This window comes from Garra rufa, chromosome 14 (genome assembly GCF_049309525.1).
Source record: "Garra rufa chromosome 14, GarRuf1.0, whole genome shotgun sequence".
In the NCBI taxonomy this organism is placed as follows: Eukaryota; Metazoa; Chordata; class Actinopteri; order Cypriniformes; family Cyprinidae; genus Garra; species Garra rufa.
In genome coordinates this window covers 16,401,395-16,415,931 of record NC_133374.1, presented here as the reverse complement: position 1 = coordinate 16,415,931, position 14,537 = coordinate 16,401,395, and the positions used below count along the sequence as shown (strand labels likewise).

Below are 14,537 nucleotides of genomic sequence, written 5' to 3'. Positions count from 1 at the left end.
AAATATAATATTAATAAATTAAACAAATTATGAATGAATACAAATATTTAAATATATTAAATTATGTGAATATTATTTAAATGTATAATAATTATTATTTTTATTATTATTGTTATTATTGTCTGTGTCTAAGTAAATTTTTTTTCCACAAAAACTTTATTGTATTTCTAATTGTTTGTGTATTTGTTTTTTTATTTATTTAATCACGGTAGTTGTCCACATAAAAATATTTACATTATTCGTTTTATAAAACCCCCCCGAATATTTAAAAAATCATAGTAATGTTTAATGTATATTCTGTGTGTGTTTATTATATTTTATTTATTTATATATATAATATATATAAATATTGTGTTTATTTTATCACATTAATTATTAATATTAACAAATGAATACAAATAACATTATTAATTGTATAAAAATAAATTATTTTAATAATAATAATATTCTGGGTGTGTGTGTATATAATAAATATGAGAGTGGCGTAACAAAATTAAAGTTATTATTAATAGTATAAAATTATTTGTAATTAATGAATCAAATTATAAATTATCAATACATAATTATATTAAATAATGTGAATATTTTAAAATGTATTATTATTATTGTGTGTGTGTAAGTAATTTCTTTTTTAATTATTACATTTTTGTCTAGTAATATCCTTTTTACTAGTAGATCCTTTTTGCCGTTTCTAATTAGTTTTATATAGGTATATATAATAACTATTATATATTTTATTACATTTATAGCTTTTTTATCTGAATTTACTTACAAATTTGGGATATTTCATATTTTATTTGTTGTAGTAGTAGTAGTAGTAGTAGTAGTAGTAATAATAATAATTTATTATTATTGTTTGTCTGTGTTTTTTAGCCTCATAAAGTTATCTCCTCCCATATGCTTATCATTTGCTTTGCATCTCTTTTTTTTTCGTGGTGCCATTAGCATTTCCAGTGCACTCTGAGGTTGGAAAAACCACACTGGCAACTCTCATTAGACCATCATGACCAGAATGACATGAAAAATGTTTAATAATTCATGTTCAGACAGCTGATCGTGAAACGAACAATCGCATAATAGCTTTTACTTTCTTTTCATCCATCCGAGTGACTTGGACTGAATCAGTGTTGTACTTTTCTAGACATCTCTCTCTTATCTCAATCTTCCAGGAGCCCTCCAGTGAAACAATTAACCGATTTGCAGTCAATATACCCACTAATTTGATGTTTACGATTACTTTACTTCATTTTTCAAATGTAGACCTAAACCCAATGATTCGATTACTGAGTCTCAACAAACCAGGGTTGAAGCAGTGTCAGGATATAAAGTGCTGTGAGCACAGAGAATAAGTGTCCTGCTTGTACTTGCCTGTTCTTTTTGGTACTGTTCTGTGGCTTCCTGTTTAAAATGGACCACAGAAGTGATATTTGAAGACTGTTGGTTGAAAGAAATGTATGTTGGTTTTAAAGGGCAAAAGAGAGCTTCCTGCTTTGTCTTTTCTTTCTAAATATCCCCTCCCAGGCCCATTATGTTTGAAGGCAGGGTATAGATGCGTTCAACAAAACACACTTCTTTGCCAGAATGACACCATGCTGAGTTTAATGATGAATGGCGTCATGCATCTGTAGTAATTGGCCATTCAGTTCCTGGCTTTCATTGTTATGCTTTATTTAAAAAAAAGAGCGCTTTCTCTTCTCTGTTGCTACTGGCCGGTTCATTTGCTGAAACTGCAGATGCCCCCTGAGCAGAGCTTTGTTTGAAAACCAGGAATCAGATTTCACCAACCCTTGTAAAGGATGAATGATAGTTTTGTATTCCGGCTTGCACAGATGACGAAAGCAGGAGAGGGATGACTGTGATCGTCATGTAGTTTTAAGCTTTAGTTGTTGGTTTTATACATGAATATTTTCATTGTTAACTATTAAATTAAGTTGAGATTGATAATAATAGTAAGAAGTAAAATGATAAGCCATGTATATTTTAAAGTTTATATATAAAGTCCAATACAAATATTAATTTGTAGTCAATCACACATTAATTATTAATATAAAAATATGAACATTATTTATTATCATTTATTACAATAAAATATTAATATTTTAACATTAATAATGATGTTTAATTTATATAATAATAATAATAATAATAATAATAATAATAATAATATAATAGTAATAACAGTAACATTATAGATTATTTTTGTATTTATTATTATTATTATTATTATTAAATTATCAATACAATATTTATTTAATATTAATGAATAATATGAATGTATAATTATTGTATAATTAATGAACATTTGTTATTAAAAAGTATTAATTAAAATTAATAACAATAACTGTTTATTTTTATTATTATCCATAAATACAATTATTAAATATAATATATGAATTAATGTATAATAAATGAAACATTAGTTACCAAAGTATTAATTATTGCAATTAATTGTTATTGTTGACATTAACACTAATGTTAATATTATGAAAATATAATATTATTACTATTTTTATTATTATAATATAATTGTTAATATTAAATTATCAATAAATAAAATATTTAACATGAATTATTATTTTTTATAAGTATGTATAAGTATAAGTTGTATTATGTATAAGTTTTTTTATACATAAAGTGCAAATATTATAATTTTTAATATAATTATTATTAAATAAGTATAGTGTGTAGATAATTTATTTTTTATGTAAATTATTATTTGTTATAAAAATCTAAAAAATATGAGAATATAAAAATATGATTAACTAAAATAAAAAGCAATAAACAACATTATCAACAACAATAACAAAAATGCATAATAGTGTAATAAAATAAGTGTATAAATGATAAATCAATATACATATAATACAGTGACCTAAAATTAAAAATATTAATTACTAATAATTAAATAACCATTAATTATACATTATTTAAAAAAAATACAATATTATTTATAATAAATGTTACCATTTATACTTTTTATTTTGTTATTGTGTGCGTGTGTCTTTTTTAACTTTTTTTTTAATTGTTATATATATATTTTTTATATTCTTTTTCATTTTTCTGTTTCCTTAGAATTGATTAGAGAGTTACATTCTGTCTTTATCTTTCTCCTGAGAGAATGACCTTGCTTCAGGCTACAACAGTGATGTGTCAAACAGACATTCAGCTGTGTAAAAACCTGCTGTCTGTCCTTGAATGAATTGTCAGTCATCAGGTGAATGAGTCTGCGTTATTCACCCTGAGCACAACACCTGTCAGGCGTCTGCGAGCTGGGGAATCACAGCTGAGAGAACAATCATTTCCATCTCCAGCTACGACGTCTTCATGTGGAGCAGCAGAATTCATCTTCTTAACAAGAGCGCTTTTTGGAGTGCATTGCCCTTGGCTATATGGTGCAATTAATAGATGACGTCCTCGTTATACCTTTGATATTATCACAGAGCTGCAGATCTTCTTTGTCGGGGTAGACGATTTTCCCGTAGACACGATTAACCGTTAAATTTGATAACCAGGGGAGATTTTTGAGTGTAGTCTCTATTGCGGTTACACACTCATGTGACATTGCAGTGCTACGTGGTCACGGAAATGTATCGTTTGTAAACATTTTAAAGCATTGCGGTTTAAAAAAACCTTGAAAGTAGCAATATTCCTGAAGAGGTCGGGACTTCACATTGTGTGTCATGAATCATTTGATTTGGATCGGGACTTCAAATCACGAATCTGTGAAATAAAACATGGCTGAAGATGCGAAAAGACGAACATATGAATCAAATCAATTGAGTCATTTACTGCTCTGATTGATTTGAACTTGTGACTTCGATCCTTCATTTCAAGCAAATCACTAACAAAAACCTGAAAAAAATGAAAAGGGCCATTTTGACAACGCTTGTAATGATTTTAAAAAGCATGTAGTGATGGGTGAAACAGAGTTTTTTTTAAAACTCTGAATCAGTTAAACCATTGCGTTGCAAAATGATTCACTGTTTTAAAGAGCTCCAATCAGATCGCATATCGCGAATCATTTGATTTACATCGAGACTTCAAATAGCATATCGCGAATAATTTGATTTAGATCGGGACTTAAAATCACGAGTCCTTTGATTTGGATTGGGGCTTCAAATCATGTATCGCAAATCATTTGATTTAGGTTAGGACTTCAAATTGTGTGTCGCGAATCCTTTGATTCAGATCGGGACTTCAAATCGTGTGTCGCGAATCCTTTGATTCAGATCGGGACTTCAAATCGTGTGTCGCGAATCCTTTGATTCAGATCGGGACTTCAAATCGTGTGTCGCGAATCCTTTGATTCAGATCGGGACTTCAAATCGTGTGTCGCGAATCCTTTGATTCAGATCGGGACTTCAAATCGTGTGTCGCGAATCCTTTGATTCAGATCGGGACTTCAAATCGTGTGTCGCGAATCCTTTGATTCAGATCGGGACTTCAAATCGTGTGTCGCGAATCCTTTGATTCAGATCGGGACTTCAAATCGTGTGTCGCGAATCCTTTGATTCAGATCGGGACTTCAAATCGTGTGTCGCGAATCCTTTGATTCAGATCGGGACTTCAAATCGTGTGTCGCGAATCCTTTGATTCAGATCGGGACTTCAAATCGTGTGTCGCGAATCCTTTGATTCAGATCGGGACTTCAAATCGTGTGTCGCGAATCCTTTGATTCAGATCGGGACTTCAAATCGTGTGTCGCGAATCCTTTGATTCAGATCGGGACTTCAAATCGTGTGTCGCGAATCCTTTGATTCAGATCGGGACTTCAAATCGCTTGTCGTGAATCATTGATTCAGATGGGGACTTCAAATCTTGTCTCGCCAATCATTTGATTCAGATCGGGACTTCAAATCGTGTCTCGCCAATCATTTGATTCAGATCGGGACTTCAAATCTCGTGTCTCGCCAATCATTTGATTCAGATCGGGACTTCAAATCGCGTGTCGCCAATCATTTGATTCAGATCGGGACTTCAAAGACATTGTTTGATAAGTGAGATCTCTGAATTAAGTCTTTAAAAATCCAAAATGAAGTGCTTGAAAAGTCCTTGAAAGTCCTGGAATTTCATTTTACAGTATCTGTATGAATCCTTTAATTTTTTTTTTTTTTTGGCTAGTATTAGTTTTTTGTAATATTGACACTTTATGAAATTATGAAATTTCTATGGTATAAAATTTTTTTGATATTATAAAGACCTTATTTAAAGCAAAAATGGCTAAATCGTGATATATGGATCATAACCGTAAAATAAAATGACTCAAATCGTGAGATAAGATTTTGGTCATATCACCCACCCCTACTTCTGTGTCGTCTGTTGTTTTTGGAACGGTGTCATCTTAAGCATGGGAAATGAAGGCAATTCCAAGAGGATGCGCTTTGAGGACTCTCACCAGATTGCGAGTGCTGTAAATGGGATTAGAAGAAGCCTGGATCAGATTTGAAGGCTGATCTAGCTACTTGAATCACATACTGACAATTTCTCAGAGAGCATTCAACTCCCATTAAGAGTATTAAGGCCATGGTTGGACTTAAATTGAGACACATTTTCTGTTTAATGGCAAATTAGATGTAATGAACTGTAATTCACAGGACCGCCGCTCTTTTGCCCCTCTGCACAGCTTGGTCCCAGAGGGGTCCGAGGAGAGGAGGAAGGGCCCGGTTCATCTCTTGCTTTGTGTGTGTGTAGTGGATCAGATCAGGTGTCCTGGCACTGGCCTCTTCTCTCTATCCGGGTGCTGAGAAAGGCCTGTTTGTTTGCGATTTGGGCCTGTGGCACCAAAGAGACAATGAGCGCAGTCTCTTGGAGGACGGGGAGGGAGAGCCGAGGGTTCGGGATCAGGGGGTGTGGAGCACCAGGGTCCTTATCTCCTCCGTCTTCACGAGCACCCATCACCGGAAACACAAATGTTCCTCAGGCCGCCTCCATGGGACGGCACAGACGGGAGTGGGTGGAACTATGTCACCTCACCGGGAGTGTGTGCACACGTTTTCGATTAAAAATACATTTGGCCAACAGGTTGGCTCAATCAAGCAGAGCTATTTTAGCCTGTCGTAGTTTTGTGACTCACACTGAGCAAATGGTGTTAAAATGGTCCAGGTTTGTGGTGTTCATCGTATAAACCACTGGTTCTCCACTGGCTTTGAATGGACCAAGGTTTTACATCGGACATCAGGTGGTGACCCAACACGATTCTACATTTGTTTATTGTACATTAGTGTTTAAGACATAAAAAAAGAAGGAATTTTATTTTTTACCATGAGCTACATAAGCCAAATATGCAGAATTATTAACATGCATTTGCAACTGTGTTGTTATTTCTTCTGCTATTATTTGTATATAGAAAATATTGAATATTTTAAGTATTTTTCATAATATTTTGTTTGTTATTTTGATAATATTATTAAAATTAAAATAGTTTATAATAATATAAAATACTATTTTTAAATAATTTTAGTTAATTGTCATTTTTATTTCTTTCACAAATTTCAGATTTTTATACAAAAATAATTTACATAAATTACACGCACACAATATTAATAAAATATTATTAATTAATGTCATATTTAATTTATAATTATTGTTAATAAATATAAAAATATTAAGATGTTTTATTTATTCATGTAAATGTTTCATTTATTCATATTTATATTAATAGTGATTTTATATAGATGTTTTATACATTAATTTTATTATTAAAGAAGTATGTTTCTGTTTATTTATTTTTTATCTAGATGTGTTTTATTTGTTTATTATTATTATTAAAGTAGAAGTGTTTATTTTTATTATTTTATGTAGATGTTTTATTCATTTGGAGAATTTTATTATTATACATTATTGTTATTATTATACTATTATTATTATTATTATTATTAATATTTAAGTAGATGTATGTTTAATTTTATTGTTTTATGTAGATGTGGTTTTCATTATAATGAATAATAATATGTTTAAAATTCACATTAATATTTATTTTTTATTTATTGATTTATTAATGTTTATGTAGAAAAAATATAATTTTAAAATAAATTTTATAAGGATGTTTTATTTATTAATGTTATTGTTGTTAATTAAATGTTTCATTTATTCAAATTTCATATTAGTGTTAGTTTCATTTTTATTATCTTTATTGCTGATTTATGTAGATTTGTTTTATTAATTTAATAAAATAATAATAATTTGTATTATTGGTGATTTTTTTTATAGATATTTTATGAATTCATTTTATTATTATTATAGTAAAACCATGTTTTAATTTATTATTATTGTTTTGTTTAGATATGGTTAATTTTAATGATAATAATTATAATATTATTATAGTTTGTGTATGTATATTTATTTATTTATTTATTTATTAACTTAATGTTTGTCAACAACAAAAGATATAGGACTTTAACAGTTGTGTTTTTGTTTTTTTTTGTTTTTTTTTTTTTTACATTGATAAGAACTTAGCAATCTTATCTATCTGTAAATGTACAGTTAAGTAGTTGCATTTTATTTGCATTTCTCTTCTTCTTCCTTTTTTTTTTTTTTTGGTCATCATCCACCCACCAGCTCATAACAACTGATATAAATTACACTGAACAGCTTTATCCTTTATATCAGGGGTGGGGAACCTTGATCCTCGAGGGCCGGTGTCCCTGCATAGTTTAGCTCCAACCCTAATCAAACACACCTGAACAAGCTAATCAAGGTCTTCAGGATACAGGTTGGTATCTTTTTTTCAGGGTTGGAGCTAAACTCTGCAGGGACACCGGCCCTCAAGGATCAAGGTTCCCCACCCCTGCTTTATATCCTTACTTGTTGTCTTAGTTCACAGTTTGTTATTGTAGCAAAGTTAGTTCACATCTCAAATGTTGGTCCACGAGTCTAATTAGTATTTACCATAGAGCTTTTCAGTGATGTGATTGATTAGAGTCATTAGACATGCTGTTAAACTCATTTTTGTCCTCCACCTGAAATTAATCAATAGAATGTGGGCAGAAACTGTCGGTTATACTTTTCGCTCTGCGGCGTGTGGGATGAGATTCGGTACGAGCCCTGAGCTTGGCCAGAGATTGGCTGTTGTTTACTGCTTGGGATGAAAACAGCAACAGTCTGAGCTTTTAGAGTGTTATGACCTTTCCCCGGCTTCTCATAAACACAGCGAAGTAATTGTCATTGGCCACCGAAAGGGTAACATTACCTCCGTTTGCCGTGAGCTTTATTCAGCGCCGAGGAGACAAGCTCCGCTTTATTCGCCATTAAGAAAGAAAAATGATGTTCTCCCCAGAGCAACGTTCATTTTCTGTGAGGGTGTTTTGTTGCCTGTACAGAGGTGTCATGTGATCTGGAAAAATGGCCTATAAAAGCTGAATAAGAAGCCTGAGAGTGATTGGAGCTTCATTGATGTGTTGAATGCATCATTACTTTTCATTTGCTTCCACATGCAGACTCATCCCGCGTCACCTTTCGCCTAAATGGAAGGGCTTTTTTCTTGTCCCCCGTCACACTCGCAGACAGCAGTTTGCGTGTTTATTCAAGTCCAGCTCATTCAAATGCGGGCTGTGTTGTGGAAAGGTCCCCAGATGCACCTGCCTCTTCTGTTTCCAGCCAAACCACCGACACTGGCTGAATAGGATGACTAAGCATCTGTAATCCGGCCTGTCATTTACATCCTTGTGTGTCTCATGCTGCTTTCTGATCCTGCTGTCTGTATTCATTTGCTATGAGCCTTGATCATGGCTTTCTTGCAGGATTACACGTATATAATTACCATGGTCAAGCTATCTGTGACCTGACTATACCAAAACTAGCAAATTTATGTCACTTTTACACTTGTGAAAAAGAACTTATTAAATGATTGATTGATTTATATTGAGTTTTTTCTTTTGGTTATATTGTAGTTTATGTATTTATTATACTTTTTTTTTTTTATTATTATATATATTTTTTTGACTAATTTTATTTGTATTAGTATTGCATTTATTTATTACATTTTGACATACCTTGACATTTCATTTTATTTATTTAATTTATTTATTTAGAGTGCGTTTTACATGACGGATCTTTTATTTATTTAGTGTGTTTTTTATTATTTATATTGTAGTTTATCTATTTATTTTAATAAAATTAGTCTTTACTAGAATGCATTTACAAAACATTTTCATTTTAGTTCTTTTTATGATTATCTTGTATTTTATTTATGTATTTATTTGATCATTTTAGTTCACTATGTATGTGTTTATTTATTGTGTATCTTTTGTTAGTGTATTTTTTTTTTTCCCTCAGTATATGGTTATTGTAGTTTTTGTATTTTTATTTATGTTTTATCTTATTGACTTGGGTTTTATTTATTTCAATATTCATTAATGCATTTACAAAACGTTTTCATTTATGGTTTAAGTTATTTTTGACTAGTTTTTTTTTTAAATTGATTTTATTTATGGTTATATTCTATTTTATTATTTATGTGTTTATTTGATTATTTTAGTTTAGGATCTTATATGACTTGGATCTTTATTTATTTAAAGGGTTATGGTTATATTGTAGTTTATTTATATATTATTTTAATTTATTTCATTTTATTTTTTGACTAAAATGCATTTACAAAACATTTTCATTTATGGTTTGTTTATTTGGTTATTTTGGATTATTTTTGAGTTTTTTTTTTTAATTGATTTTATGATTAAATTTTATTTATGTATGCATTTTGATTATTTTAATTCAGGATTTTATGACTTGGATCTTATTTATTAATGTATTTATGGAACATATTTATTGACATTTGTTACTTTTACACCTTTACTTTATTTATCTATTTATTGTATAGTTTGTATTTTATTTTATTTTTTATTTATGGTTATATTGTAGTTATGTATTTATTTGATTATTTTAGTTTAGGATCTTATTTATTAATATTTATGATATTGATGAGTTTTATTTTTGTTGTATTTTATTTATGTAATTATTTGATACCTTTATTTTATTTGACTGGTTTATTTATTTGAGTTATTTTATGTAGTTTTTGTTTTATTTTATTTATGATAGTGTTGTATTTGGTTTTTTTTTTTTTTTTTTTTTTTTTTTACTTGAATGTATTTATTGACATTTACTAATTGATTTTTATTAATTTATTTTAGTTTTCTTTCTTTATTTTGTTTGTTTATCCATTTGTGATTTATTTGATTTGCTTATAATTTTACAGATGCTTAACCGGGGGAAAGTAATCTGGCCTGTCTATTACATTCTTGAGTGTCTCAAGTTCCTTTCTGATTCTGCTTGTATATTAATTTCCTATGATTCATTTCTATGACTTCGATACCATGTATCATATACACAATTCTGCAAGATATCCGAGACTGAATTGGTTACCAAAATAGTCATGTTTATGTTCTATTTACACCTTTGGGAACTCCTTGTACCCCTATGTCAGGTGTTGTTCTTGTATGACCATCTCCATGGTTTGGTTTTTGTGCTTGAACATGATGATATGTAACCTAATCTGGGCTGGGATGTACAGTAGGCCTACAGGCTGAAGATCGGGATGAAATCAGATTCTTAACATCGCATTTCCAGTCATTGTGTCACTGCATGCCTGTTGGGTGTCACATGTCCACACCTGTTCCTCAAGACACAGGCTCACCAATGAGATGGGAAATGGCCTGCGGTCGGCTATAAGTTTGTTCACTTTTGAAAAGGTTAGGAACAGAGTATGGATTGCAGTCGTGTTTGCACTCCATTACTCCTCAGGCGAGAGCAACATTCTCTGCAGGTTGAGGAAAGCAATAACGGTGACTTCGATTTTCAACCTGACTGCCTTGAGACTCAGTCCAGTGCCTTAACGCCCTCCACTGGGGCAAACTCACAGCGGACCCTGAGAAATGACAGTCATTTGAGCTGCGCCTGAAGTCACCTGTGGAGGCGGCCGAGGCGGACGGCAAGGTTGCGGGTGAATTATGCCGTCTAGCTTTGAGTTATAAGCTGGTTGGGTTTAAAGTTTGGAAAGAACCATTCTCCCAAAGTGATTTTTTACAAGGCAAGTTCATTCATAAATATGAGACTTGCGTGGGCTTTTAAGCTCTTCTTGAAGTGTTTGTTTGTCAGTGGTAAGGTCAGCAGTGAGGTCAGCCTACGGCAGTTTTTAGGCCCATCATTCGTGATTGACAGCAGCCATGGCCTGGCACAGCTGACCTTGCTCTGTCAGCCACATTATGCAGGTATTAGAGTGAGGAAAATCTATTTGGCTTTTTTCTGCCAGGGCTGGGGCGGCAGCGTCGTAACTCCTTTGGGTAATGGGCATAAAACTGATTTATGGTTTTTGATGGCTGAAGTTATACCCCAGAGCAGCGAAGCCTTTTCTCCATGTCTGAGGTGTCTGAAAGTTTTAATGCGTTTGTCATGCAGAGAAGCCACAGCTTTTCTAACCAGATACTGCAGTCGTGGGTTTCTATGCACTGTAAATGAATTGTGAAATTCTTTTGTGATGAGAGATCACAAGGAGAAAAAGATGCAACGGTGGAAAGGCTAAAGGAAATTAGCATTTGACTTGATTTGTGTTGGTCGAGTATAAATTTGTATAGGCCTAAGCTTTTGACCTTGATTCAAAAAAGTATTTATTTGTGAATTTATTTATCCATCTTTTTCATGTATTTGATTATTTGTTCGTTTACATTCATTTATGAATGTTTTTTAAATGTATGCATGATTTTAAGTATTTGCTAAGTATTTTTGAGTTTTTTACTGATTTTATTAATGATTCACATTCATCATTTATATTAATTTATTTTTATTATAAGCGTTTTATTTTATATTATTTATTTTGTTGTATTTAATGCATGTATTTTATTTATGAATGTATTTAATGAAATGTATTCATTTATTATTTTTTATTTTATTTGGTTACTTGTTTATTTATTGTATTTGATGAATGTGTTTATTTATGCATGATTTATTTTTATTTTATTTTTTATCTTATTAGAATTTAGATTTATTTGTTGTTTTATTATTCGGCTATGTTTTTGAAATGTATGCATGATTTTTCTTTCATATGTTTTATTATGTATGTTTTAGAAATGTATTTATTTTACTTTTTTATAGGTATTTATTTTTCATGATTTTGTTGAATGTATTTATGACATTTGAATATATAATTGTTTTATTATGAGATTATTTTTTTATGATTTTTGTATTTAATGCATTTATGAATGTATTTGACATTTATTCATTTTATTTGATTGTTTATTTTATGAATGTTTTTTACATTTATGCATGATTTTAGTTATTTTATTTTTATTTTATTTTTTTTAAATGTATTTCGCTTTAATTTATAATCATTTATATTTTATTTTCATAATGTTATTCCATTATTAAGTTGTTGTTGTATTTAAAGCATTTATTTTATTCTATTTAATTATTTATTTTATTTATTTATTGGATTTGATTACTTTATGAATGGTTTTTGAAATGTATTTATGATTTTAACCTAATTTTATTTATACTTTGTTTTAGTATTTTATGTATATTATAAGTATTTTATGATTTTGTTGTATTTAATGCATTTCTTTTATATATAACATTTTTTATTTGCTTATTGTATTTGATTATTTGACGAATTTCAAATACAATGACATTTATGCATGTTTTGTAATTTTATTTATGCCTTATTTTGTTATTTTTAAGTATTTGGTTTTATTTTATGATTTTGTTGTATTTAATGAATTTATTTGATTTATGAATGTATTTATGAAATGTATTTTATTTTTTTGTATTTGTTAGTTAAATACTTTTTTAATTTATGCATTTATTTTTATTTTATTTTATCTTTTTAGATTTGCAATATTTTTCATGTATATTTCTGAAATTTACTTTTGTAAGTATTTTTTGTTGAATTAATTTTATTTGATTATGTGTTTATTGTATTTGATTTTATGATTTTTTTAATTCATGCATGATTTTCAGTTATTTTGTTTTTATTTTATTAGTTTTTTTACTTTATGAATGTTTTTGAAATGTATGCATGATATAATCATTTATTATTTTATTTAATTTGTATTTAATTTCAGCTGTTTCTCAATTGTCTCTCAATAATATTTGAAACTGCGTGCATAATCTTAAAAAAATAGCAAATTGCTGTTAAAAAAACAGTTTTAGATGCCTCCCAAAATACTTAACAAAATATAATATATATATATAATATATAATTATATATTCCTCTCTTTTTAATGCACACATGCACAGAAATGAAAATACCTTACATTCACATCCTCATAAGGAAGACTACATTACTAAAAGAGCTCTGTTTTGACAACAGGGTCACAATATGTCTGTGCATCATGTTGTGTTTGAGCCTAATGAACTGGCCTCCCTTTGTGTTCTTGTAAACAGGTGGCACTTGGTGATGCCAGGATGTTAGAAGAGACGTCACTCAAAGCCAGTCACCATGGAAACACCAGAGTAGGCCCCAGAGGAAGTGATGAAGACAGAGAAGACAAGCAAACATGTGTCAATACGAACCCCCAAAGTGGTCTCTACCTGCAGTCCTCTGAGACCAGCTTTCCCACGAGAAGCTCTTTACTTCATGATGATTTGAATGAGTTCTCTAATGAGTGCTCGTCCATTGGAGACTTGAGCCAAGATGCTTCCTTCTCCCTCGAGAGCTGCGTCAAGTGAGTAGCTGTCCGTGTGTATTGGCGTCCTGTCTGCATAACTGATCTGTACAGGTTGTTCTACCTAATTGTTTCTCACTGGTCCATCAGGCTGGAGAGGAGGTGGATGCTGTGGTATGAGTTCAAGAAAGAAATCTCTTGTTTAGATGACTGGCTTCGATCGGCTGAGAAAATGGCAGCATCCCCGAACTCCAGCCATGTGCTGTATGTTACAGCAAAGGAGGAGCTACGAAAGTATGAGGTAATGAGACATTTGGTCTAAATTCAATACAGTTAGATGCTTAAAGGATTAGTTCACTCCAGAATAAAAATGTCCTGGTAATTTCCTGATCATTTTAATTTACAATCTCTATGTCATCCAAGATGTTCATATCTTTCTTTCTTCAGGTGAAAAGAAATTAAGGTTTTTTAGGAAAACATTCCAGGATTTTTCTCCATATAGTGAACTTCGATGGGGATCCAACTGGTTGAATGTCCAAAAAATTAATTTATATACTTTTTAACTACAAATGCTCATCTTTCAGTAGCTCAACTTTACGTAGCGAAAATGACTGATCTTTTCGCTAGATAAGACACGTATTTCTCAGCTGGGATTGTGTTCAGCCCTTTGAAGCTGCATTTAAACTGCAATTTGGACATTCAACCCATTGGCTCCCATTGAAATCCACTAAATGGAGAAAAATCCTGGAATGTTTTCCTCAAAAACCTTAATTTCTTTCCAGCTGAAGAAAGAAAGACATGAACATCTTGGATGACATGGAGGTTAAATTATCAAGAAATTTTAACTCCGGAGTGAACGAATCCTTTAATTTAAGTGTCCATGTCAAATAATAGTGTCCATGATAAAGAAAAAAAAAAAAAGCATTTATTGTGTTTTATTAGGGAAAT

At 30.6% G+C, this 14,537-nt stretch overlaps 1 protein-coding gene across 1 annotated transcript in view; it reads left to right on the top strand.

Annotated features, from left to right (window-relative positions):
• LOC141285172 (nesprin-2) overlaps positions 1–14,537 on the top strand; it is a 95,432-nt gene that overhangs the window by 56,390 nt on the left and 24,505 nt on the right. Inside the window, exons 2-3 of the mRNA XM_073818220.1 lie at positions 13,369–13,649; positions 13,740–13,890. Coding sequence (XP_073674321.1) covers positions 13,390–13,649; positions 13,740–13,890 — 411 coding nt within the window. The 5' untranslated portion in view covers positions 13,369–13,389. The remainder of the gene's footprint in view (positions 1–13,368; positions 13,650–13,739; positions 13,891–14,537) is intronic.